At 44.3% G+C, this 27,786-nt stretch overlaps 1 protein-coding gene across 7 annotated transcripts; it reads right to left on the reverse strand.

Annotated features, from left to right (window-relative positions):
* Positions 1–777: 777 nt before the first annotated feature.
* On the reverse strand, positions 778–27,713 carry pgghg (protein-glucosylgalactosylhydroxylysine glucosidase). 7 transcript variants are annotated; one of them, XM_042301972.1, is made up of 16 exons: positions 27,199–27,711; positions 26,923–26,991; positions 25,149–25,438; positions 24,394–24,604; positions 20,014–20,195; positions 17,177–17,430; positions 16,683–16,802; positions 15,292–15,423; positions 11,794–11,905; positions 11,393–11,465; positions 7,479–7,615; positions 7,194–7,327; positions 5,744–5,839; positions 4,393–4,490; positions 3,508–3,731; positions 778–981 (listed from the first exon to the last, which is right to left on the reverse strand). In XM_042301972.1, the coding sequence occupies exons 1-16, from the start codon at positions 27,237–27,239 to the stop codon at positions 905–907; spliced, it is 2,250 nt and encodes a 749-aa protein (XP_042157906.1). In that variant the 5' UTR covers positions 27,240–27,711; the 3' UTR covers positions 778–904. The 7 variants fall into 7 exon arrangements, with proteins under 7 accessions (XP_042157906.1, XP_042157907.1, XP_042157908.1 ...); XM_042301973.1 differs by lacking the exon at positions 26,923–26,991; XM_042301974.1 differs by lacking the exon at positions 26,923–26,991 and having other exon boundaries at positions 25,149–25,470.
* Between the last annotated feature and the right edge of the window lie 73 nt (positions 27,714–27,786).

The raw sequence follows: 27,786 nt of genomic DNA on the forward strand, positions 1-27,786 counted from the left end.
TAGAAGGTACTGTGGATAGAAGGTACTGTGGATAGAAGGTACTGTACTGTAATTAGAAGGTACTGTAGATAGAAGGTACTGTACTGTACAAAGGTACAGTAGATAGAAGGTACTGTGGATAGAAGGTACTGTACTGTAATTAGAAGGTACTGTAGATAGAAGGCACTGTACTGAAGATAGAAGGTACTGTACAGTAGATAGAAGGTACTGTCCTGTAGATAGAAGATACTGTAGATGGAAGGCAATGTACTGTAGATAGAAGGCACTGTAGATAGAAGGCACTGTAGATAGAAGGCACAGTGGATAGAAGGCACTGTAGATAGAAGGCACAGTGGATAGAAGGTACTGTGGATAGAAGGTACTGTGGATAGAAAGTACTGTACTGTAGATAGAAGGTACTGTACTGTAGATAGAAGGTACTGTAGATAGAAGGCACTGTGGATAGAAGGTACTGTGGATAGAAGGTACTGTGGATAGAAAGTACTGTACTGTAGATAGAAGGTACTGTACTGTAGATAGAAGGTACTGTACTGTAGAAAGGTACAGTAGATAGAAGGTACTGTACTGTAGATAGAAAATACTGTACTGTAGATAGAAGGTACTGTACTGTAGATAGAAAATACTGTACTGTAGATAGAAGGTACTGTAGATAGAAGGCACTGTACTGTAGATAGACGATACTGTAGAAAGGTACAGTATATAGAAGGTACTGTAGATAGAAGGCCCTGTACTGTAGATAGAAGGTACTGTAGATAGAAGGTACAGTACTGTAGATAGAAAGTACTGTACTGTAAAAAGGTACAGTAGATAGAAAGTACTGTATATAGAAGGTACTGTATGGAAAAGGTACTGTAGATGGAAGGTACTGTGGGTAGAAGGCGATGGGGTTTGACAGGGATGGTCCTCACATGGGCCAGCAGGATAAGGCACCATCCACTTTACAGATCATTCCAGACTCCCGTGGGAAAGTCACTGGTTTTCCTGAGGAAACAAACATAATGACCTTTATTTATTATATCAAATATATTTATATTAACCAGGTGTCATAACCTGCCATAAATTAACGCAATATAAACTCAGCAAAAAAATAAACGTTCTCTCATTGTCAACTTCGTTTATTTTCAGCAAACTTAACGTGTAAATATTTGTATGAACATAACAAGATTCAACAACTGAGACATCAACTGAACAAGTTCCACAGACATGTGACTAACAGAAATGGAATAATGTGTCCCTGAACAAAGGGGGTTCAAAATCAAAAGTAACAGTCATTATCTTGTGTGGCCACCAGCTGCATTAAGTACTGCAGTGCATCTCCTCCTCATGGACTGCACCAGATTTGCCAGTTCTTGCTGTGAGATGTTACCCCACTCTTCCACCAAGGCACCTGCAAGTTCCCAGACATTTCAATTCCCAGACATGCCCTAGCCCTCATCCTCCGATCCAACAGGTCCCAGACGTGCTCAATGGGATTGAGATCCGGGCCCTTCGTTGGCCATGGCAGAACACTGATATTCCTGACTTGCAGGAAATCACGCACAGAACGAGACAAAACCGCGACTCGTCAGTGGAGCACTTTTTGCCAGTCCTGTCTGGTCCAGCGACGGTGGGTTTGTGCCCATAGGCGACGTTGTTGCCGGTGATGTCTGGTGAGGACCTGCCTTACAACAGGCCAACAAGCCCCCAGTCCAGCCTCTCTCAGCCTATTGCGGACAGTCTGAGCACTGATGGAGGGATTGTGCGTTCCTGGTGTAACTCGGGCAGTTGTTGTTGCCATCCTGTACCTGTCCCACAGGTGTGATGTTCGGATGTACCGATCCTGTGCAGGTGTTGTTACATGTGGTCTGCCACTGCCAGGACTATCAGCTGTCTGTCCCGTCTCCCTGTAGCGCTGTCTCAGGCGTCTCACAGTACGGTCATTGCAATTTAATGCCCTGGCCACATCTGCAGTCCTCATGCCTCCTTGCAGCATGCCTAAGGCACGTTCACGCAGATGAGCAGGGACCCTGGGCATCTTTCTTTTGGTGTTTTTCAGAGTCAGTAGAAAGGCCTCTTTAGTGTCCTAAGTTTTCATAACTGTGACCTTAATTGCCTACGGTCTGTAAGCTGTTAGTGTCTTAACGACCGTTCCACAGGTACATGTTCATTAATTGTTTATGGTTCATTGAACAAGCATGGGAAACGGTGTTTAAACCCTTTACAATGAAGATCTGTGAAGTTATTTGGACTTTTACAAATGATCTTGGAAAGAAATTGTCCTGAAAAAGGGACGTTTCTTTTTATGTTTATGTCACAACAGGTCTAAATATGTGTTATGACATATTATGACATGGTTATGACCGTTACATAACGTGTTATAACATATTATGACATGGTTATGACATATGACATGGTTACATAATGGTTATGACATATGACATGTTATAACATATGACATGGTTATGACTGTTACCATAACGTATAACATATGACATAACGTTACATAACGTTATAACATATGACATGGTTATGACCATTACATAACGTGTTATGACACATATAACATATGAATGGTTATGACCGTTACATAACGTGTTATGGTTATGACATGGTTATGACCGTTACATAACGTGTTATAACATATGACATGGTTATGACCGTTACATAACGTGTTATAACATATGACATGGTTATGACCGTTACATAACGTGTTATAACATATGACATGGTTATGACCGTTACATAACGTGTTATAACATATGACATGGTTATGACCGTTACATAACGTGTTATGACATTATGACATGGTTATGACATATGACATGGTTATGACCTTTACATAACGTGTTATGACATTATGACATGGTTATGACATATGACATGGTTATGACCGTTACATAACGTGTTATAACATATGACATGGTTATGACCGTTACATAACGTGTTATAACATATTATGACCGTTACATAACGTGTTATAACATTATGACATGGTTATGACCGTTACATAACGTGTTATAACATTATGACATGGTTATGACCGTTACATAACATGTTATAACATATGACATGGTTATGACCGTTACATAACATGGTCATAACCATGTCATAATATGTTATAACCGTTACATAATGTGTTATAACACTAGGTTCCAAGTAAAGTGTTACCGATTTTTCCTCACCCCAAAACAACGAGAAAATCTGAATGTGTGTGTGTGCCTTCATAACAATTATAACTTTACTATAATATCCATACAGTATTTAATTCTAACTTTACTATAATATCCATACAGTATTTATAACTTTACGGTAATATCCATACAGTATTTATAACTTTACTATAATATCCAGACAGTATTTAATTATAACTTTACTATAATATCCAGACAGTATTTATAACTTTACGGTAATATCCATACAGTATGTAATTATAACTTTACTATAATATCCATACAGTATTTGAAGGCTCAGTTTCAGCATTTGTGAGTTGGTAGAGAGTAAAATAAAATGGAATAGAATAGAGTTTACCTGGTATAAGAGGGATCTTGGTCCCAGAGTTCTTGAGGACCACCTGCAGAGCGCAGGGTTTGGTATTCCCAGCATGCTTTGCTCCCTCTCTCAGTATGATGTAAACTTCCTGTCCCCTCACCAGCCAGTCCATCTTGTTGCCCAGGTAACTGATCCCCCGGATACACAGCTGAGTGATGTCATCAGGGATGGAAGGGGCGAAGGCCAGACAATCCTTCTGTACTCTGAGAAGGAAAATGAAAACGAGAGAAGGGTACATACTGCAGATCCCCTCACAGAGGAGCTCATTGTTGCCTTATGTCCCAACAGTTAAAGACATTCTCTGGTATTGTGGACACTAAGAAAGTATTTTTTTTAAAACTTTGATGGCTGATATGTCAATGTGTAGATCATTCATTCATAATCTAGGAGCATAATTTTTGTCTAACCTCAATTATTCACAATTTCCCTAGTTGGAAAGCGACTGTTTTCTTGAAGCTATGCTGCACGATTTCCCCTACACTTCTCCCCACGTGGGCCAGCCCCCTAGCAATTGGAGTTCTAGCCAATTTGTGTGACAGCTAGCAAGAGGCCTGCCCAGCGTTATCCAATGAGGTTGTAGGGCGGGCCCAACGGCTCCGTCGACACAGCAGACAGAGAGAGACACGACGTACATATATGACGTAGTATGTCATTGTCTTGGGGGGGGGGGCTTTTGGCTCGCGAGCGCTACGTTCAGAACTACTGTCTAGAAAGTATACAAAAGTACTGAAGAATCTCTTTAATTAAGACAGGAAGTAGGTACATACACTTGTATTCTGCAATAATAGTATAATGTACGTCTTATGATGCCGCTATATGACAGTTTGGTTTCAAGCCAAGTGATGTGTGGTGGATATAACGGACCTGAATCCAGTGTAGCCAAACAGAACAGCCTGCAGGAATCCTCCCATACCAGTGAGAAAGTTCACCGCCCCAGAACCATCTGACGATTCACTCCATACCTGAGAGACATTAATGTGACACATACTGTGTGTGTGAGTATAGAGAGAAAAGAGAAAGAAATAGATATATAGAGAGAGAGCAGCACAATTAGACCCAACCAAATCATGAGAAAACAAAAAGATAATTACTTGACACATTGGAAAGAATTAACAAAAAAACAGAGCAAACTAGAATGCTATTTGGCCCTAAACAGAGAGTACACAGTGGCAGAATACCTGACCACTGTGACTGACCCAAACTTAAGGAAACAATGTGCTCACTGCCCACAAAATGAGTTGGAAACTGAGCTGCACTTCCTAACCTCCTGCCCAACGTATGACCATATTAGAGACACATATTTCCCTCAGATTACACAGATCCACAAAGAATTCGAAAACAAATCCAATTTTGATAAACTCCCATATCTACTGGGTGAAATTCCAGTGTGCCATCACAGCAGCAAGATTTGTAACCTGTTGCCACGAGAAAAGGGCAACCAGCAAAGAACAAACACGATTGTAAATATACAACCCATATTTATGCTTATTTATTTTATCTTGTGTCCTTTAACCATTTGTACATTGTTAAAACACTGTATATATATATATATATATATATATATATATATATATATATATATATATATATATATGACATTTGTAATGTCTTTATTGTTTTGAAACTTCTGTATGTGTAATGTTTACTGTTAATTTGTATTGTTTATTTCACTTTATATATTATCTACCTCACTTGCTTTGGCAATGTTAACACGTTTCCCATGCCAATAAAGCCCTTGAATTGAATTGAGAGACAGGGATATATAGAGAGAGAGACAGAGAGAGAGACAGAGAGACAGAGAGAGAGAGAGAGACAGAGAGAGAGAGACAGAGAGAGAGAGAGAGACAGAGAGAGAGACAGAGAGACAGAGAGAGAGACAGAGAGAGACAGAGAGAGACAGAGAGAGAGAGAGAGAGAGAGAGAGACAGAGAGAGAGAGAGAGAGAGACAGAGAGAGAGAGAGACAGAGAGAGAGAGACAGAGAGAGAGAGAGAGAGACAGAGAGAGAGACAGAGAGAGAGAGACAGAGAGAGAGAGAGACAGAGAGAGAGACAGAGAGAGAGACAGAGAGACAGAGAGAGAGAGACAGAGAGAGAGAGACAGAGAGAGACAGACAGAGAGAGACAGAGAGAGAGAGAGACAGAGAGAGAGAGACAGAGAGAGAGAGAGACAGAGAGAGAGACAGAGAGAGAGACAGAGCGTTTTCTCATTCTGACCTGGAATGGTCCCTGGATATTTTTGAAACACTTCTGGAGTAGATGTCCAGCCTTCTCCACCTCCCCCAGCTCCAGCCAGCCCACTGCAAACATACCCTGGCACCATACAGAGACAAACACACTTGACAAATGGGCTTCGACATCCCCAACTAGGTAAAACTCATCTTCTGTAAAAAATGATTATATATTATATATGGGATCTAACCCCAGGCTGTAGACGCCTCAGACCTCTGCACCACTCAGGAGGCTGGTAAAACCCTTCTATATCCCCAACTGACTGACACCCTTCTACACCCCCAACTGACTGACACCCTTCTACACCCCCAACTGACTGACACCCTTCTACACCCCCAACTGACTGACACCCTTCTACATCCCCAACTGACTGACACCCTTCTACATCCCCAACTGACTGACACCCTTCTACACCCCCCCAACTGACTGACACCCTTCTACACCCCCAACTGACTGACACCCTTCTACACCCCCAACTGACTGACACCCTTCTACACCCCCAACTGACTGACACCCTTCTACACCCCCCCCCAACTGAGTAACACTCTTCTACACCCCCAACTGAGTAACACCCTTCTACATCCCCAACTGACTGACACCCTTCTACATCCCCAACTGACTGACACCCTTCTACACCCCCAACTGACTGACACCCCCAACTCTACACCCCCAACTGACTGACACCCTTCTACACCCCCAACTGACTGACACCCTTCTACACACCCAACTGACTGACACCCTTCTACACCCCCAACTGAGTAACACTCTTCTACACCCCCAACTGAGTAACACTCTTCTACACCCCCAACTGAGTAACACCCTTCTACATCCCCAACTGACTGACACCCTTCTACATCCCCAACTGACTGACACCCTTCTACACCCCCAACTGACTGACACCCTTCTACACCCCCAACTGACTGACACCCTTCTACACCCCCTTCTACAACTGAGTAACTCTTCTACCAGTAACACTTCAGACCCCCAACTGATAACACCCTTCTACATCCCCAACTACTGCATTCATCCCCAACTGACTGCACCCTAGAAAAAAAACTGCTTATGTACTGAGTAACTCTACCAGTAATTTCAGAACACATTCATGTATACTGTTCATGTAGTAGAAAAAAATGCTTATGAATGGGTTATGAATGGGTTATGTATGGGTTATGTATGGGTTATGTATGGGTTATGAATGGGTTATGAATGGGTTATGAATGGGTTATGTATGGGTTATGAATGGGTTATGTATGGGTTGTGTATGGGTTATGAATGGGTTGTGCATGGGTTGTGCATGGGTTATGCATGGGTTATGCATGGGTTATGTATGGGTTATGTGTTATAAAGTCCCCTTTGTAGGTAGGTACCCCTTTCAACAGTACAGTTGATAAATTGACCCGTTCTTGGCAGTGGGTAATACCAGTATGTGACATACCCATGTCATAGCTGGACCACCAGGGTCTGTGACAGCCTCGTAGAACTCCAGGTCATTTCTCCTGACCTCAGGGGTCATAGGTAGACCCAGGGGATAGCCTAGCATCACTGTGTCAGCCTGCTTCACGAATTGTCCTGGGAGAAAGTCAAATTAAAATTGAAAAAGCGGAGACTCAATGACACTGCATGTGTTACATGTCCTTATTACTGAAATGACGAGCTCTATCTAACATCACACCTTTAAACAGACAGCTAAGTGAACGTGGGCAGTGGGGGAAACACTCGCCTTTTTTGTAGCCGTCAAATTCAGGATGATATTTCTGCTTCTGATCGAAAGGGATTTTGATCTTGTCTGCTACCTGCTGCCACTCCCGAGGAGCAGGGTACTTCAGCAGGGCAGCCAACTCCACAGCGAACTCCAGACTGGGTAAGAGATGAGAAAGAAAGTACTTGATGTTATCATTTACAATGTTTTTCATAGACTTTAAAAATATATATATATAAAAAAAGGGAGCTCCCGCTTTTTACAGGCAAAAAGCCTGGATGTGGAACGACGTTGGCTTCCACATGAATAAGGTCTATGGAAAATAAGGTGAGATTGGGAAATAGCTGATGGGGGGGGGGTATCCTACGAAGCATGTTTGAGGAAATAGCCACGTAATTGGGACGGCAGGTAGTCTAGCGGTTCATAGCGTTGGGCCAGTAACTGAAAGGTCGCTGGTTCGATTCCGTGAGCCGACTAAGTGAAAAGTGTGTTGCTGTGCCTTTGAGCAAGGCATTTAACCCTAATTGCTCCTGTAAGTCTCTGATGTGTTAAATGTAAACGTTACTTTGGTCAACTCGGAGTTCAACTCGGGATAATATTTTAGCCAGGTACATTTTTATGGTAATGAATCTTTCAGAACTAACCTGCTCCGATGCAGGCTAACTAAAAGGCTAACTCCTGAATGAAGGGGTCTGAGTCAGAACTAACCTGCTCCGATGCAGGCTAACTAAAAGGCTAACTCCTGAATGAAGGGGTCTGAGTCACGAGTTGAGGACCAATTAAATCAGAATCGACCGATCACATTTGTTTGAATAACAAAAAAAGTGTGTAAAGAAAAAAAATACAGTCATGTTAAAATATCACATTTAGTTATGACAGCATTTGCTTTCCAAACTGTACGTTTTACACGTGATTATATTTAACAAAATGTGTGAAAGGCCAATGACAGCCACATCCAACCATAGACATATTATCCATAGATGGCAGTTCCCTTTCAGGTCAAGACTGGCAGCCATTGTTAGTGTTTAACAGCCTAATTGTCAGGTTCAGAGGTTCTAAAACTCTTCTAAGGATTGTATGTCTATGGCCACAACAAGCTGTTCCACAGATAGAAGGGGGAAAGGAGTGGGGGGGGGGTGCTTGGGCATTGATAAGCTTGGGGGTGCTTGGGCATTGATAAGCTTGGGGGTGCTTGGGCATTGATAAGCTTGGGGGATAAGCTTGGGGGTGCTTGGGCATTGATAAGCTTGGGGGTGCTTGGGCATTGATAAGCTTGGGGGTTGCTTGGGCATTGATAAGCTTGGGGGTGCTTGGGCATTGATAAGCTTGGGGGGTGCTTGGGCATTGATAAGCTTGGGGGGTGCTTGGGCATTGATAAGTGCTTGGGCATTGATAAGGGGGGTGCTTGGGCATTGATAAGGGGGGTGCTTGGGCATTGATAAGCTTGGGGGGGTGCTTGGGCATTGATAAGCTTGGGGGGGTGCTTGGGCATTGATAAGCACATCAAAGATGGCATTAACAATCAGTAATCAAATCAAGATGGCACTTCTAAAAGCCCATTTCACACCATCGCCTGGTGAATTAAGATAACTTTCACTGACTCGGCCCATGGATTGGATGTTTCAGCGTTGTCTCAATGAAGAGTTCGGTGTTCGACTAGCCATGTGTGAAATGCACACGCAGTTACAAGCCTGCTAGAGTTAGCGGCATTGATAAGCATGAGGGCTTGGGCAATATCCAGTGACGTTGCTTGGGCATGAAGCCTCAAAGATGGCATTAACAATCAGTAAGCAAATCAGTGGAAGCCTGAAAAGCCCATTTCAACTGAAGCTGGTTAAGATAAAGCCTGAGCTGGAATGTGAAGCTAACTGAAGCTGGTTAGTGGAAGCCATGAGCTGGAAATGTGAAGCTTAACTGAAGCTGGTTAGTGGAAGCCTGAGCTGGAATGTGAAGCTAACTGAAGCTGGTTATGAAGCCTGAGCTGGAATGTGAAGCTAACTGAAGCTGGTTAGTGGAAGCCTGAGCTGGAATGTGAAGCTAACTGAAGCTGGTTAGTGGAAGCCTGAGCTGGAATGTGAAGCTAACTGAAGCTGGTTAGTGGAAGCCTGAGCTGGAATGTGAAGCTAACTGAAGCTGGTTAGTGGAAGCCTGAGCTGGAATGTGAAGCTAACTGAAGCTGGTTAGTGGAAGCCTGAGCTGGAATGTGAAGCTAACTGAAGCTGGTTGGTGTTAGACAAGCCTGAGTAAATCTACAGTGCATTGGGAAAGTATTCAGACCTCTTGATTTCCCCCCACATTTTATTACATTACAGCTTTATTCTAAAATTGATCAAAACAATATTTCCCTCATCAATCTACACACAATAGCCCATAATGACATCACAATAGCCCATAATGACATCACAATAGCCCATAATGACATCACAATAGCCCATAATGACATCACAATAGCCCATAATGACAATGCAAAAACAATGTTATACAATTATTATACATTAAAAAAATAAGTATTCAGACCCTTTACTCAGTACTTTGTTGAAGCACCTTCGGCAGCGATTACAGCCTCGAGTCTTCTTGGGTATGATGCTACAAGCTTGGCACACCTGTATTTGGGGAGTTGCTCCCATTCTTCTCTGCAGATCCTCTCAATCTCTGTCAGGTTGGATGGGGAGTGTCGCTGCACAGCTATTTTCAGGTCTCTCCAGAGATGTTCGATCAGGTTCAATTCCAGGCTCTGGCTGGGCCACTCAAGGACATTCAGAGACTTGTCCTGAAGCCACTCCTGTGTTGTCTTGGCTGTGTGCTTAGGGTTGTTGTCCTGTTGGAAGGTGAACCTTCACCCCAGTCTGAGGTCCTGAGCACTCTGGAGCATGTTTCCATCAAGGATCTCTTAGTACTTTGCTCCGTTCATCTTTCCCTCGATCCTGACTAGTCTCCCAGTCCCTGCCTCTGAAAAACATCCCCACAGCATGATGCTGCCACCACCATGCTTCAAGTAGGGATGGTGCCAGGTTTCCTCCAGACGCTTGGCATTCAGGCCAAGGAGTTCAATCTTGGTTTCATCAGACCAGAGAATCTTGTTTCTCATGGTCAGTCCTTTAGGTGCCTTTTGACAAACTCCAAGCGGGCTGTCATGTGTCTTTTACTGAGGAGTGGTTTCCGTCTGGCCACTCTACCATAAAGGTCTGATTGGTGGAGAGCTGCAGAGATGGCTGTCCTTCTGGAAGGTTCTCCCATCTCCACAGAGGAACACTGGAGCTCTGTCAGAGTGACCATTGAGTTGTTGGTCACCTCCCTGACCAAGGCCCTTCTCCCCCGATTGCTCAGTTTGGCCGGGCGGCCAACTCTAGGAAAAGTCTTGGTGGTTCCTAACTTTTTTCCATTTAAGAATGATGGAGGCCACTGTGTTCTTGGGGACCTTCAATGCTGCAGACATTTGTTGGTATCCTTCCCCAGATCTGTGCCTCGAGACAATCCTGTATCTGAACTCTATGGACAATTCTTCAACCTCATGGCTTGGTTCATGCTCTGACATGCACCTGTCAACTGTGGGACCTTTATATAGACAGGTGTTTGCCTTTCTAAATCATGTCCAATCAATTGAATTTACCACAGGTGGACTCCAATCAAGTTGTAGAAACATCTCAAAGATGATCAATTGAAACAGGATGCACCTGAGCTCAATTTCAAGTCTCATAGCAAAGGGTCTGAATACTTATGTAAATAAACTATTACTGTTTTTTTTTTTAAATTTTAAACAAAATTTGCAAAAATGTCTAAAAACCTGTCATTATGGTTTATTGTGTTTAGATTGACGAGGAACTTGTTTTAATTAATCTATTTTAGAATAAGGCTGTAACGTAACAAATTGGGGAATAGGGTCAGGTGGTCTGAATACTTTCTGAATGTAGCTTCGTATGACACCCCTCTGGTACCTGAACTTGGCCACAGTGTTTGTGTACACCGAGTTGTTGACGTTGTAGTAATACTCATCGGGGGGCATGACACCTGGCAGAAAACAGACAGAGATACTTTGGTAAATGTCTTGCATACTCGTGTTTACTCAAGCAACAGGGTTGCTACGACCAATAAGCTAAGTAGCTTACCTAGTGTGCTTGACAACGAAATCAGTTGCAATACATTTGTTATTTAACAGACGCTCTTATCCAGAGTGGATTCATTTTAAGATGGCCCCCGGGTGAGATAACTACAGGTGAGACAACTGAATATCACAGTCACAGTCAGTACATTTTAACCTCAAACTAGCTATCATTAAAGTTAGTACTAGCAATAAGCTGACATCAGCTGGCATGACAATTTCTAAACATGTCTTTACCTAAGATGTGGTAGTTCTGTTCTTCAGCGCTCCAGGTTACCCTGGAAACCCAGTAATCAGCCACGCCCCAAATCACTTCGCTGCCACGCCCCTCTGTGAACATAGACATGTCCTAGAAGAGAGACAGGTTGCAGGTCTTTAAAGTGGAGGTGATATGGTGGAAGCAGCTTATACCTTTGCCGACCTTTCAGATCAGAAAATAACTAGGCCCAAATGAGAAGCGCTAGGGAGCCGGCTGTGAATGTAGATGACTGGCCTAGATGTGACCATACCCGTGTGAGGTAGTGTTGGGGTCAGGTGTTACCTGTGTGAGGTAGAGGTAGTGTTGGGGTCAGGTGTTACCTGTGTGAGGTAGAGGTAGTGTTGGGGTCAGGTGTTACCTGTGTGAGGTAGAGGTAGTGTTGGGGTCAGGTGTTACCTGTGTGAGGTAGTGTTGGGGTCAGGTGTTACCTGTGTGAGTGGAGGTAGTGTTGGGGTCAGGTGTTACCCGTGTGAGGTAGTGTTGGGGTCAGATGTTACCTGTGTGAGGTAGTGTTGGGGTCAGGTGTTACCCGTGTGAGGTAGTGTTGGGGTCAGGTGTTACCTGTGTGAGGTAGAGGTAGTGTTGGGGTCAGGTGTTACCTGTGTGAGGTAGTGTTGGGGTCAGGTGTTACCTGTGTGAGGTAGTGGTAGTGTTGGGGTCAGGTGTTACCTGTGTGAGGTAGTGGTAGTGTTGGGGTCAGGTGTTACCTGTGTGAGGTAGTGTTGGGGTCAGGTGTTACCTGTGTGAGGTAGTGCTGGGGTCAGGTGTTACCCGTGTGAGGTAGTGTTGGGGTCAGATGTTACCTGTGTGAGGTAGTAGTGTTCAGGTGTTACCTGTGTGAGGTAGTGTTGGGGTCAGGTGTTACCCGTGTGAGGTAGTGTTGGGGTCAGGTGTTACCCGTGTGAGGTAGTGTTGGGGTCAGGTGTTACCTGTGTGAGGTAGAGGTAGTGTTGGGGTCAGGTGTTACCTGTGTGAGGTAGAGGTAGTGTTGGGGTCAGATGTTACCTGTGTGTCGTAGTGTTGGGGTCAGGTGTTACCTGTGTGAGGTAGTGGTAGTGTTGGGGTCAGGTGTTACCTGTGTGAGGTAGTGGTAGTGTTGGGGTCAGGTGTTACCTGTGTGAGGTAGTGGTAGTGTTGGGGTCAGGTGTTACCTGTGTGAGGTAGTGGTAGTGTTGGGGTCAGGTGTTACCTGTGTGAGGTAGTGTTGGGGTCAGGTGTTACCTGTGTGAGGTAGTGTTGGGGTCAGGTGTTACCTGTGTGAGGTAGTGTTGGGGTCAGGTGTTACCTGTGTGAGGTAGAGGTAGTGTTGGGGTCAGGTGTTACCTGTGTGAGGTAGAGGTAGTGTTGGGGTCAGGTGTTACGTGTGAGGTAGTGTTGGGGTCAGGTGTTACCTGTGTGAGGTAGTGGTAGTGTTGGGGTCAGGTGTTACCTGTGTGAGGTAGTGTTGGGGTCAGGTGTTACCTGTGTGAGGTAGTGTTGGGGTCAGGTGTTACCTGTGTGAGGTAGTGTTGGGGTCAGGTGTTACCTGTGTGAGGTAGTGTTGGGGTCAGGTGTTACCTGTGTGAGGTAGTGTTGGGGTCAGGTGTTACCTGTGTGAGGTAGTGTTGGGGTCAGGTGTTACCTGTGTGAGGTAGTGTTGGGGTCAGGTGTTACCTGTGTGAGGTAGTGTTGGGGTCAGGTGTTACCTGTGTGAGGTAGAGGTAGTGTTGGGGTCAGGTGTTACCTGTGTGAGGTAGAGGTAGTGTTGGGGTCAGGTGTTACCTGTGTGAGGTAGTGGTAGTGTTGGGGTCAGGTGTTACCTGTGTGAGGTAGTGGTAGTGTTGGGGTCAGGTGTTACCTGTGTGAGGTAGTGGTAGTGTTGGGGTCAGGTGTTACCTGTGTGAGGTAGAGGTAGTGTTGGGGTCAGGTGTTACCTGTGTGAGGTAGTGTTGGGGTCAGGTGTTACCTGTGTGAGGTAGTGTTGGGGTCAGGTGTTACCTGTGTGAGGTAGTGTTGGGGTCAGGTGTTACCTGTGTGAGGTAGTGTTGGGGTCAGGTGTTACCTGTGTGAGGTAGTGTTGGGGTCAGGTGTTACCTGTGTGAGGTAGTGTTGGGGTCAGGTGTTACCTGTGTGAGGTAGAGGTAGTGTTGGGGTCAGGTGTTACCTGTGTGAGGTAGAGGTAGTGTTGGGGTCAGGTGTTACCTGTGTGAGGTAGAGGTAGTGTTGGGGTCAGGTGTTACCTGTGTGAGGTAGAGGTAGTGTTGGGGTCAGGTGTTACCTGTGTGAGGTAGAGGTAGTGTTGGGGTCAGGTGTTACCTGTGTGAGGTAGAGGTAGTGTTGGGGTCAGGTGTTACCTGTGTGAGGTAGTGGTAGTGTTGGGGTCAGGTGTTACCTGTGTGAGGTAGAGGTAGTGTTGGGGTCAGGTGTTACCTGTGTGAGGTAGAGGTAGTGTTGGGGTCAGGTGTTACCTGTGTGAGGTAGAGGTAGTGTTGGGGTCAGGTGTTACCTGTGTGAGGTAGAGGTAGTGTTGGGGTCAGGTGTTACCTGTGTGAGGTAGAGGTAGTGTTGGGGTCAGGTGTTACCTGTGTGAGGTAGAGGTAGTGTTGGGGTCAGGTGTTACCTGTGTGAGGTAGAGGTAGTGTTGGGGTCAGGTGTTACCTGTGTGAGGTAGTGGTAGTGTTGGGGTCAGGTGTTACCTGTGTGAGGTAGTGGTAGTGTTGGGGTCAGGTGTTACCTGTGTGAGGTAGTGGTAGTGTTGGGGTCAGGTGTTACCTGTGTGAGGTAGTGGTAGTGTTGGGGTCAGGTGTTACCTGTGTGAGGTAGTGGTAGTGTTGGGGTCAGGTGTTACCTGTGTGAGGTAGTGGTAGTGTTGGGGTCAGGTGTTACCTGTGTGAGGTAGAGGTAGTGTTGGGGTCAGGTGTTACCTGTGTGAGGTAGAGGTAGTGTTGGGGTCAGGTGTTACCTGTGTGAGGTAGAGGTAGTGTTGGGGTCAGGTGTTACCTGTGTGAGGTAGAGGTAGTGTTGGGGTCAGATGTTACCTGTGTGAGGTAGAGGTAGTGTTGGGGTCAGATGTTACCTGTGTGAGGTAGAGGTAGTGTTGGGGTCAGGTGTTACCTGTGATGCGGTAGAGGTAGTGTTGGGGTCAGGTGTTACCTGTGATGCGGTAGAGGTAGTGTTGGGGTCAGGTGTTACCTGTGTGAGGTAGAGGTAGTGTTGGGGTCAGGTGTTACCTGTGATGCGGTAGAGGTAGTGTTGGGGTCAGGTGTTACCTGTGTGAGGTAGAGGTAGTGTTGGGGTCAGGGGTTACCTGTGTGAGGTAGAGGTAGTGTTGGGGTCAGATGTTACCTGTGTGAGGTAGAGGTAGTGTTGGGGTCAGATGTTACCTGTGTGAGGTAGAGGTAGTGTTGGGGTCAGGTGTTACCTGTGTGAGGTAGAGGTAGTGTTGGGGTCAGGTGTTACCTGTGTGAGGTAGAGGTAGTGCTGGGGTCAGGTGTTACCTGTGTGAGGTAGAGGTAGTGCTGGAAGGCCAGAGTAACGTCTCCGTTGATGTGGATCTCTTGTTGTCCGTATATATCTTCAGGACACACCTCTCTCCCTGACACAGCACTTTCCCACGGGAACTTTAGTCCCTGTTAGGAGGACAACATAATATCTCTTTCATCAGAACAGAACACACTGACCCACATACACTACACTACAAACAACACTACACACAACACACCACCACACACTATAAACACAACACCACACACTACAAACACTAAACTACACACACTACAAACACAACACACCACCACACACTACAAACACTAAACTACACACACTACAAACACAACACACCACCACACACTATAAACACAACACTACACACCACCACACACTACAAACACAACACACAACACACTACAAACACAACACACTACACACCACTACACACTATAAACACAACACTACACACTACAAACACACCACCACACACTACAAACACATCACACCTATAAGTACAGCGAGGGAATACATTTTTAGTGTGTGATGCATGATCCTGTGGGACCACTAACAGGGTCTTCAGAAACTATTCACACCTCCTGACTTTTTCCACGTTGTTGTTTACAGCCTGAATTTAAAATGGATTAAATGTAGATGTTGTGTCACTGGTCTACACACAATACCCCATAATCTTTACAAATTAATAAAAATGCCTTGAGTCAATAAGTATTCAACCCGTTTGTTATGGCAAAGCCTAAATAAGTTCAGGAGTAAACATGTGCTTAACTAGTCACATAATACGCTGCATGGACTCACTGCATGTCAAATAAGTGTTCAACATGATTTTTGAACGTCTACCTCATCTCTGTACCCAACACATACAACTATCTGTAAGGTCCCTCAGTCGAGCAGTGAATTTAAAACACAGATTCAACCACAAAGACCAGGGAGGTTTTCCACTGCCTTGTAAAGAAGGGCACCCATTGGTAGATGGGTAAAAAACAGCAGACATTGAATATCTCTTTAAGCACGGTGACGTTATTAATAACACTGTGGATGGTGTATCAATACTGTGTGTAGATAGGTGAAAAATAAAAATATATTTCATCCATTTTGAATTCAGGATGTAACAACAACCAAAATGTGGAGTAGGTGGAGGTGTGTGAATACTTCCTTTAAGGAACTGTAGGGTAGGCGTTCACATGACACTCAACAACACACAGTATGACCAAGATACAGGTTTCTACGTGAAGCTGAAATCCTATAGTCACTATACTGTACCTAAAACATTTTTTTTTTAATATGACACCGAATATAAAACTTGCATCCAGAAGATCACCACGAAGCCTGACTGTGAATAGGGAGGGTGTGAACACATGGCTTCAGAGAGAGAAGCCTGTACCTTGTAGCCTTGCTTCTCAGCATTGTCCTTAGCGCCATCTACTGTCCTCACCCGGTACTCAAGCACGGCCCGTGCTAACTGAGGGTAGAAGAGACCAATACTGGGGTACATCCAAGTGTCCTATACAGGGAGACAGAGGGCGAGGGACATTTCAGTCACACTAAAAGACACGTGGTTCAGTAGGTAGAGGTTAGCCTAACACAGGTTTCTTCCTAGGTTTTGGCCTTTCTAGGGAGTTTATCCTAGCCACCGTGCTTCTACACCTGCATTGCTTGCTGTTTGGGGTTTTAGGCTGGGTTTCTATACAGCACTTTGAGATATCAGCTGATGTACGAAGGGCTATATAAATAAATTTGATTTGATTTGACAATGAACCCTCTCCTTGAATACAGCCAGTTCCACTTATGTGTTGTAATCCAGTACACCTGATGGGTCAACTAACCACCTTTCTCTTCATTAGATACATCATCAAATAAACAGAACATTGTCCTCACCTGGTCCCAGAACACGTGTCCCCAGTAGTCTTGCCCTGACCCCCCGTTAGACAGTCCTCCAGGACTGACGCCGCCGAAATGACCGGGCGCCTCGTGCAACGAAGGGAAGGCACTGAGCAGGTAGAACATGCAGCCAATCAGAGCCCTGCTCAGGTCGTCTGGACCAGTCAGCTCCAGGGTGCTGCCCGCCCACAGCTCCTCCCACGCCCGGAGGTGCGAGGGACGAAGGTTCCCATTGGCCATCAGCTCCAGAGCTGTTAACATGTTTACGCTCGTTGCCATGACAAGTTTCTTTTTTATTTTTTTATTGGTAAAAAACATAATCAATAATATGTCCAATATACTGTATCCCCACTTAGAAGTATTCATTAAAACACTTGTTTCCAAAGTGGTCCTGGATGATAAAACATCTAATGATGTACCCACTGTGCTAACACCTATATCACTACTACTACTACACCTATATCACTACTACATCTACTATACTACTACACCTATCACTACTACACTACTACACCTATATCACTACTACTACACCTATATCACTACTACATCTACTATACTACTACACCTATATCACTACTACCATACTACACCTATATCACTACTACATCACTACTACACCTATATCACTACTACACCTATATATCACTACTACACCTATCACTACTACACCTACTATACCTATATCACTACTACACCTATATACACCTATATCACTACTACCATACTACACCTATATCACTACTACACCTATCACTATAACACCTATATCACTACTATACCTATATCACTACTACACCTATATACACCTATATCACTACTACCATACTACACCTACATCACTACTACACTACTACACCTATATCACTACTATACTACTACACCTATATCACTACTACATCACTACTACACCTACATCACTACTACACCTATATCACTACTACCCTACTACACCTATATCACTACTACACCTATCACTACTACACCTACTATACCTATATCACTACTACACCTATATACACCTATATCACTACTACTATACTACACCTATATCACTACTACACCTATCACTATAACACCTATATCACTACTATACCTATATCACTACTACACCTATATACACCTATATCACTACTACCATACTACACCTACATCACTACTACACTACTACACCTATATCACTACAACACCTATATCACTACTATACTACTACACCTATATCACTACTACACCTATATCACTACTATACTACTACACCTATATCACTACTACATCACTACTACACCTACATCACTACTACACCTATATCACTACTACACCTACATCACTACTACCCTACTACACCTATATCACTACTACACCTATATCACTACTATACTACTACACCTATATCACTACTACACCTATATCACTACTACCCTACTGCACCTATATCACTACTACACCTATATCACTACTATACTACTACACCTATATCACTACTACACCTATATCACTACTATACTACTACACCTATATCACTACTACACTACTACTACACCTATATCACTACTACACCTATATCACTACTACACTACTACTACACCGACATCACTACTACACCTACATCACTACTACACCTACATCACTACTACACCTACATCACTACTACACCTACATCACTGCTACACTACTACACCTACATCACTACTGCACCCTGCATCACTACTGCACCTGCATCGCATCACTACTACACTACTACTACACCACATCTGCTACTACACCGACATCACTACTACACCTACATCACTACTACATCACTACTACACCTACATCACTACTGCACCTACATCACTACTGCACCTACATCACTACTATCCTACTGCACCTATATCACTACTATACCTATATCACTACTACCCTACTACACCTATATCACTACTATACTACTACACCTATATCACTACTACACCTATATCACTACTACCCTACTGCACCTATATCACTACTACACCTATATCACTACTATACTACTACACCTATATCACTACTACACCTATATCACTACTACACTACTACTACACCGATATCACTACTACACCTACATCACTACTACACTACTACTACACCGATATCACTACTACACCTACATCACTACTACACCTACATCACTACTACACCTATATATCACTACTACACCTATATATCACTACTACACCTACATCACTACTACACCTACATCACTACTACACCTACATCACTACTACACCTACATCACTACTACACCTACATCACTACTACACCTACATCACTACTACACCTACATCACTACTACACCTACATCACTACTACACCTACATCACTACTACACCTACATCACTACTACACCTACATCACTACTACACCTACATCACTACTACACTACTACTACACCGACATCACTACTACACCTACATCACTACTACACCTACATCACTACTACACCTACATCACTACTACACCTACATCACTACTACACCTTTATCACTACTATACCTACATCACTACTACACCTACATCACTACTACACCTTTATCACTACTATACCTACATCACTACTACACTACTACACCTATATCACTACTGTAATGGCTGAGTTAAACTGACGTTAACTTGACGGGGCTGGTCGTGTTCTTATTATGTTCTGGTCGTGTTCTCTAATTATGGAGTAAAGCCACACCTCTTGTCCTAACGAGCCTCAGTCCGACATGTCCTACTACATGTACCGCAGCGGAGACCTCAGCTGCAACTTCATCAAGTTAGTTTTCATCATTATGAGACGCAGGAGGATAGTTGAGCTCACTCCCTTTCTTTACCTGTGTCGTAGTGAGCCTGTACGCTGTCCTGACTGCCCGCCACCGCCACCATGAACCCCCAGCGGGACTGGGCCTGGTCGGGCAGCAGGGTAAGGGAAGGGGTGATGGGGGTCCAGATGATGTGGACGCTGGGACAGACGCCACCAGAGACCTCAGCCGTGGTGGTCTGGCCCTGGATGTAACTAGGGAAGGAAAAGGGTGATTGTGAGCTGAGCTGAATGCTGGGGACTTTTGTAATTAGAAAGGTCCAATGCAGCAGTTTTTATCTCAATATTAAATCATTTCTGGGTAACAATTAAGTACCTTACTGTGATTGTTTTTTTATCATTTTAAATTAAAACAAACAAAAATATCTTGTTAGCAAAGAGCAATTTCTCAAGCCAAAATTTTGCTTAAGCCTGTCTGGGAGTGGTCTGAGTGGGGAGGGGGAAAACTCAAAACTAGCTGTTATTGGCTGAGAGGTTTGGAACTCTTTCTTATTGGTCTATTAACAAACGTACTGCCTGGGGATGTCACAGCTTTCAAACAGCTTGTACACTAAAAGGGCATTATCATTATCATCATTATCAATATCATTATCACCATCATCATCGTTATCACCATTATCTAGATCATCATTATCACACTTTCACAGTAGAATTCCAACCTCATAGTGTGGAAATATACACCGAACTAAAATATAAAACACAACAGGTAAAGTGTTGGTCCCATGTTTCATGAGATGAAATAAAAGATCCCAGAAATGTTCCATTCGCACAAAAAAAAGCTTATTTCTCTCAAATGTTATGCAGACATTTATTTACATCGCTGTTAGTGAGAATTTCTCATTTGCCAAGAGAATCCATCCACCTGACAGGTGTGTCAGATCAAGAAGCCGATTAAACAGCATGACAATTACACAGATGCACCTTGTGCTGGGAACAATTAAAGGCCACTCTAAAATGTGCAGTTTTGTCACAAAACACAATGTTCATTTCTCTACAATAATCCGCCTCCAATAGATAAGTGTGTCATTGTAGCAAAGTATTTATAAACAAACAAAAAATGCGATCTCTTTAAAGGTTCCTTTCTTTGTGATCTGTGCAATAGGCCATGATTAATTTTGGCCAAATAGACCTGGCATATTCCAACTTTCAAGGAGCTCTCCATTTTGAATGGGTTATTTTACCTAAAAAAAAATAAAAAAAAACCTTTAGGCCTACCTATAGAAGAAAAAAATATATAACTCTGCATCTCTGGCCAGCCTGGCAAGAGAGGCCTAAAGGGTGTTGAGCATCCCCAGTGGCTCTGCAAGTCTGGAGAGGATAATCTCCACTGCTGTCCAGCTCTCCAGGAACCATCATATGAGCCTGAAGCCCCAGACTGGCCAAACTGCTGTTTCTAAAAATGAACTCAAAAAGCACTGTAGACTGAGCCAAAGGCATTTTTCGCTTAATTTGTATTTAATTATAAAGTAAGTCACAGTCTATATGCATTTATAGACTATAATGATTTAATACAATGACATGTTGTTTAAATGCTGAATGGTTTATTTCCCTACCATTTCCCTAGCGGTGGTATACAGAAGATGGCCTTATTTGGTAAAAGACCAAGTCCATATTATGTCAAGAACAGCTCAAATAAGCCAAGAGAAATGACAGTGTTTTTTTTTACATTTACATTTTTTTTTTAACCTTTATTTAACTAGGCAAGTCAGTTAAGAACAAATTCTTATTTACAATGACGGCCTAGGAACAGTGGGTTAACTGCCTGTTCAGGGGCAGAACAACAGATTTGTACCTTGTCAGCTCGGGGGTTAGAACTTGCAACCTTCCGGTTACTAGTCCAACGCTCTAACCACTAGGCTACCTGCCGCCCCATCATCATGACTTTAAGACGGTCAGTCAATACAGAACATTTCAAGAACTCTGAAAGTTTATTCAAGTGCAGTCGCAGAAACCATCAAGCGCAATGATTAAACTGGCTCTCATGAGGACCGCCACAGGAAAGGAAGACCCAGAGTTACCTCTGCTGCAGAGGATAAGTTCATTAGAAATAACTGGCTCTCATGAGGACCGCCACAGGAAAGGAAGACCCAGAGTTACCTCTGCTGCAGAGGATAAGTTCATTAGTTACCAGCCTCAGAAATTGCAGCCCAAATAAATGTTTCAGTCAGTTCAAGTAACAGACACATCTCAACATTAACTGTTCAGAGGAAACTGTGTGAATCAGGCCTTCATGGTGGAATTGCTGCAAAGAAACCACTACTAAAGGACACCAATAATAAGAAGAGACTTGCTTGGGCCAAGAAACACGAGCAATGGACATGTGGACACAAGCAATGGACTGGTGGAAATGTGTCCTTTGTTCTGGAGTCCAAATTGGAGATTTTTGGTTCCAACCGCCGTGTCCCAGTGTGGGTGAAGGGATGATCTCCGCATAGGTAGTTCCCACCGTGAAGCATGGAGGAGGAGGTGTGATGGTGCCATCCCATCTGGTTTGGGCTTAGTCCCACTATCATTTGTTTTTCAACAGGACAATGACCCAACACACCTCCAGGCTGTGTAAGGGCTATTTGACCAAGAAGGAGAGTGATGGAGTGCTTTATCAGATGACCTGGCCTCCACAATCACCCCAACCTCAACCAAATCGGACCTCCACATCTGGCTTCTTCACCTGCGGGATTGTTTGAGATCAGCCACCAGGACAGCTGATGAAACTGTGGGTTTGGACAACCAAATAATTTCTGCACAAATGGTCAGAAACCATCTCGGGGAAGCTCATCTGTGTGCTCTTCGTCCTCACCAGGGTCTTGACTTGACTGCAGTTCAGCATCGTAACTGACTTCAGTGGGTAAATGTTGACCTTCGATGGCGACTGGCACGTTGGAAAAGTGTGTTCTTCAGGGATGAATCCCGGTTTCAACTGTACCGGGCAGATGGCAGACAGCGTGTATGGCGTCGTGTGGGCGAGCGGTTTACTGATGTCAACGTTGTGAACAGAGTGCCCTATGGTGGTGGTGGGGTTATGGTATGGGCAGGTATAAGCTACGGAAAAGGAAAACAAATGCATTTTATTGATGGCAATTTGAATGCACAGAGATACCGTGACGAGATCCTGAGGCCCATTATCGTGCCATTCATCCACCGCCATCACCTCATGTTTCAACATGATAATGAACAGCCCCATGTCTCAAGGATCTGTACACAATTCCTGGAAGCTGAAAATGTCCCAGTTCTTCCATGGCCTGCATACTCCCCAGACATGTCACCCATTGAGCATGTTTGGAATGCTCTGGATCGACTTGTACGACAGGGTGTTCCAGTTCCCGCCAATATCCAGCAACTTCACACAGCCATTGAAGAGGAGTGGAACAACATCCCACAATCAACAGCCTGATCAACTCTATGTGAAGGAGATGTGTCATGCTGCATGAGGCAAAAGGTGGTCACACCAGATACTGACTGGTGTTCTGATCCACACTCCTATTGTTTTAAGGTATCTGAACAACAGATGCATATCTGTATTCCCAGTCATGTGAAATCCATAGATTAGGGCCTAATGAATGTATTTGACTGATTGCCTTATATGAGCTGAAATTGTTGCATTTAAAAATAAAAAAATGTGTTCAGTGTACATAAAACACAGGATGATCAAGTCTAAGAGTAGGAATGCTGATCTAGGATCAGTTTGGCTTGTTAGATTATAATGAGTAGATATGAATAAAGGACCTGGTGTTTCAGTCTTTTGATCTACCGAAACAGTACAACTGACACACCTATCATATTACCAAGTGAAAAACAACACGGAGAAAGGCTGTATAAACCCAATGGGAAAGCAACTACAGCTCACTGCTGCTACAAACAAGAAGGCCATTGAATCTTTCTGTTTCTGTCCATCTAGCTTCCTTCCTAGTTCTCCCTTCCTTCCTAGTTCTCCCTTCCTTCCTAGTTCTCCCTTCCTTCCTAGTTCTCCCTTCCTTCCTAGTTCTCCCTTCCTTCCTAGTTCTCCCTTCCTTCCTAGTCCTCCCTTCCTTCCTAGTCCTCCCTTCCTTCCTAGTCCTCCCTTCCTTCCTAGTCCTCCCTTCCTTCCTAGTTCTCCCTTCCTTCCTAGTTCTCCCTTCCTTCCTAGTTCTCCCTTCCTTCCTAGTCCTCCCTTCCTTCCTAGTCTTCCTTCCTTCCTAGTTCCTCCCTTCCTTCCTAGTTCTCCCTTCCTTCCTAGTTCTCCCTTCCTTCCTAGTTCTCCCTTCCTTCCTAGTTCTCCCTTCCTTCCTAGTTCTCCCTTCCTTCCTAGTTCTCCCTTCCTTCCTAGTTCTCCCTTCCTTCCTAGTTCTCCCTTCCTTCCTAGTTCTCCCTTCCTTCCTAGTTCTCCCTTCCTTCCTAGTTCTCCATTTATTCTCACCTGGCTCCTTTGTAGTCCGGTTCGGAATGGAACACTATGTCATCGCTTTGAGGCGTGAACCTACTGTCCAGCTTGATTGTGATTGGCTCCCGGGAGGTGCCCTGACGAATCAGCAGGACCTCCATGACCAAGAGGTTGGGATGGTGTCGATGGGTGTAGAGAGACTGGGAGGCAATAACACTAACTGTCCTCAGAGAGTGGGTGAATATACCTGGAGAGGAGAGGACAGAGACAGACAGACACAAATGCAGTGATACAACTGTAAAGCTTGGAAACAATTTAATTCAAACGAGGCTACCTCAAGTCAAGTGTTATCGGTCACATTCACATGGTTAGCAGATGTTAATGTGAGTGTAGCGAAATGCTTGTGCTTCTAGTTCCGACCTTGCAGTAATATCTAACAAGTAATCTAACTAACAATTCCACTACAACTACCTAATACACACAAGTGTAAAGGAATTAATAAGAATATGTACATATAAATCTGTCGTTCTGCCCCTGAACAGGCAGTTAACCCACTGTTCCTAGGCCGTCATTGTAAATAAGAATGAGTTCTTAACCGACTTGCCTCGTTAAATAAAGGTTAAAAATAAAGTGATGATGAATGTGTCAGCACATGGTATTCAGCCCTTTACATGTAGAATACACAGACCTCATCATCTGTTCTTGATCTGCAGTGAACCACATGTACCAACATACCTGTGTGTGTCTAGACTGTACCAACGTACCCGTGTGTCTAGACTGTACCAACGTACCCGTGTGTGTATCTAGACTGTAGGAGTGTTGCAGATGCCCTGCCTTTTCCACCTCATCTATATCCATCCTCACAGCCAGAGGACAGGGGAGATTGGCACGGTGACAGTCCCCGCCCTCGCCGTTATAGACTCCGCCCATGTGCATGATGTCACCGTACACCCTCCAACCCAGCAGCCCATTGGCCAGCGGAGGAAGGAAGCGAGGGTCAAGAGGCAGGAGGTCAGTGGTGAAGATGTAGGGGTCAACTGGGGTCTCATTGGTCATCGTGGGGAGAGCGTGTCCTCTTCCACTTAGGATGATAAAAGGTTAAATCAATGGTACCTACAACAGAACAGTACAACACACACAGAATGCCTATGTCACACACAGAATGCCTATGTCACACACACAGAATGCCTGTCACACACACAGAATGCCTATGTCACACACAGAATGCCTGTCACACACACACAGAATGCCTATGTCACACACACACAGAATGCCTATGTCACACACACACAGAATGCCTGTCACACACACACAGAATGCCTATGTCACACACACACAGAATGCCTATGTCACACACACACACAGAATGCCTATGTCACACACACACAGAATGCCTGTCACACACACACAGAATGCCTGTCACACACACACAGAATGCCTGTCACACACACACAGAATGCCTGTCACACACACACAGAATGCCTGTCACACACACACAGAATGCCTGTCACACACACACACAGAATGCCTGTCTCACACACACACACAGAATGCCTGTCACACACAGAATGCCTATGTCACACACACACACAGAATGCCTGTCAGTGGCAGATCCACAAGATTCAGCCACAAACTTCTACTTTAACCCCAGATCCTCCTACAACAGCCCAATGCTCTGCTGTCCTACCCAGACTGACAGGTAGTACAACAGCCCAATGCTCTGCTGTCCTACCCAGACTGACAGGTAGTACAACAGCCCAATGCTCTGCTGTCCTACCCAGACTGACAGGTAGTACAACAGCCCAATGCTCTGCTGTCCTACCCAGACTGACAGGTAGTACAACAGCCCAATGCTCTGCTGTCCTACCCAGACTGACAGGTAGTACAACAGCCCAATGCTCTGCTGTCCTACCCAGACTGACAGGTAGTAAAACAGCCCAATGCTCTGCTGTCCTACCCAGACTGACAGGTAGTACAACAGCCCAATGCTCTGCTGTCCTACCCAGACTGACAGGTAGTACAACAGCCCAATGCTCTGCTGTCCTACCCAGACTGACAGGTAGTAAAACAGCCCAATGCTCTGCTGTCCTACCCAGACTGACAGGTAGTACAACAGCCCAATGCTCTGCTGTCCTACCCAGACTGACAGGTAGTACAAACAGCCCAATGCTCTGCTGTCCTACCCAGACTGACAGGTAGTACAACAGCCCAATGCTCTGCTGTCCTACCCAGACTGACAGGTAGTACAAACAGCCCAATGCTCTGCTGTCCTACCCAGACTGACAGGTAGTACAACAGCCCAATGCTCTGCTGTCCTACCCAGACTGACAGGTAGTACAACAGCCCAATGCTCTGCTGTCCTACCCAGACTGACAGGTAGCACAAACAGCAGTAGGCCTACCTTCTATTTAGCATTTTAAACCGGTTGTTTAGTTTCTCATTTATTTGTATGTGAGCTTCTGTATGCTACAATTCTGCTTTCAGCTGTAAAATGTGTTTCCTACTATTAAGATAAAGGTTCAAATATATATTTGATATATTAATTTATATTTCATATATACTTACCACACAAGGGACAATTTGGGTATGAGTAAATGAGAATAGTAGAGCCTATAGTTTAACAAAGAGAAACAACTACAGCAAGAAAAGAAAGAGAAACATGCATTAGTCTCATACTGTAACTGTAGAAAGTAATAGTATTGAACTGAAATGTCCTGAAAGCGCCTTACTGAAAACCAATGCGACATCTGTTTTTTGTCACAAGCACTCCTCATGACATGTGATGTGTCATACGTGTGTGAGTGAGATAAAAACATGACAATAAAAAGTGGATCGCCTCACCAAAACACAAAGAGCAGCATGACATATTGAATTAATCTCATGATCTCGAGAAAGTAAACCGTAATGAATGATGAGAAGATGATAACGGCAAAAAGTTCATGGCGACCCGTTAAATGCCGAAGAGCAACAAGTCTTAAACGCAACTCTGTCAGCGTCAGTCTCTTGTCATGTGAAAACTGTTGCTGTCTACAGACCGCAGTAATTCTCAACAACTCCTTGGTATTTCTGACCGGGGAACCGTCGCACACTCACGTGAGAAGAAGGGGGCATCCGCCGTTACCGGGGATGAAAGGAATGCAGAAAATAAATAAGGAATAGAAACAAAGGTCAAATAAACAGGTAACGTGTCTCACATGAGTAGAACAAATATCTGGAACTAAACGAAGTGTTGATGTTCCCGAGCCCCAAACGTGTATTTAGTTGAAAAGAAACTCCTAAAGGTACTGTCAGTTCTTCTTCCAGACTGTATAGAGGAAAACAAAATGTAGGTTTCTCTCCGGTATGGAACTATGAAGGGGAGGAGGCATAGCGAGGGGTTCCACTAGTTACCACAGACAAAAAGTCGAAATGGCCAATATAGTACAAATT

The sequence above is a fragment of the Oncorhynchus tshawytscha genome, linkage group LG19 (assembly GCF_018296145.1).
Source record: "Oncorhynchus tshawytscha isolate Ot180627B linkage group LG19, Otsh_v2.0, whole genome shotgun sequence".
NCBI classification, from domain to species: domain Eukaryota; kingdom Metazoa; phylum Chordata; class Actinopteri; order Salmoniformes; family Salmonidae; genus Oncorhynchus; species Oncorhynchus tshawytscha.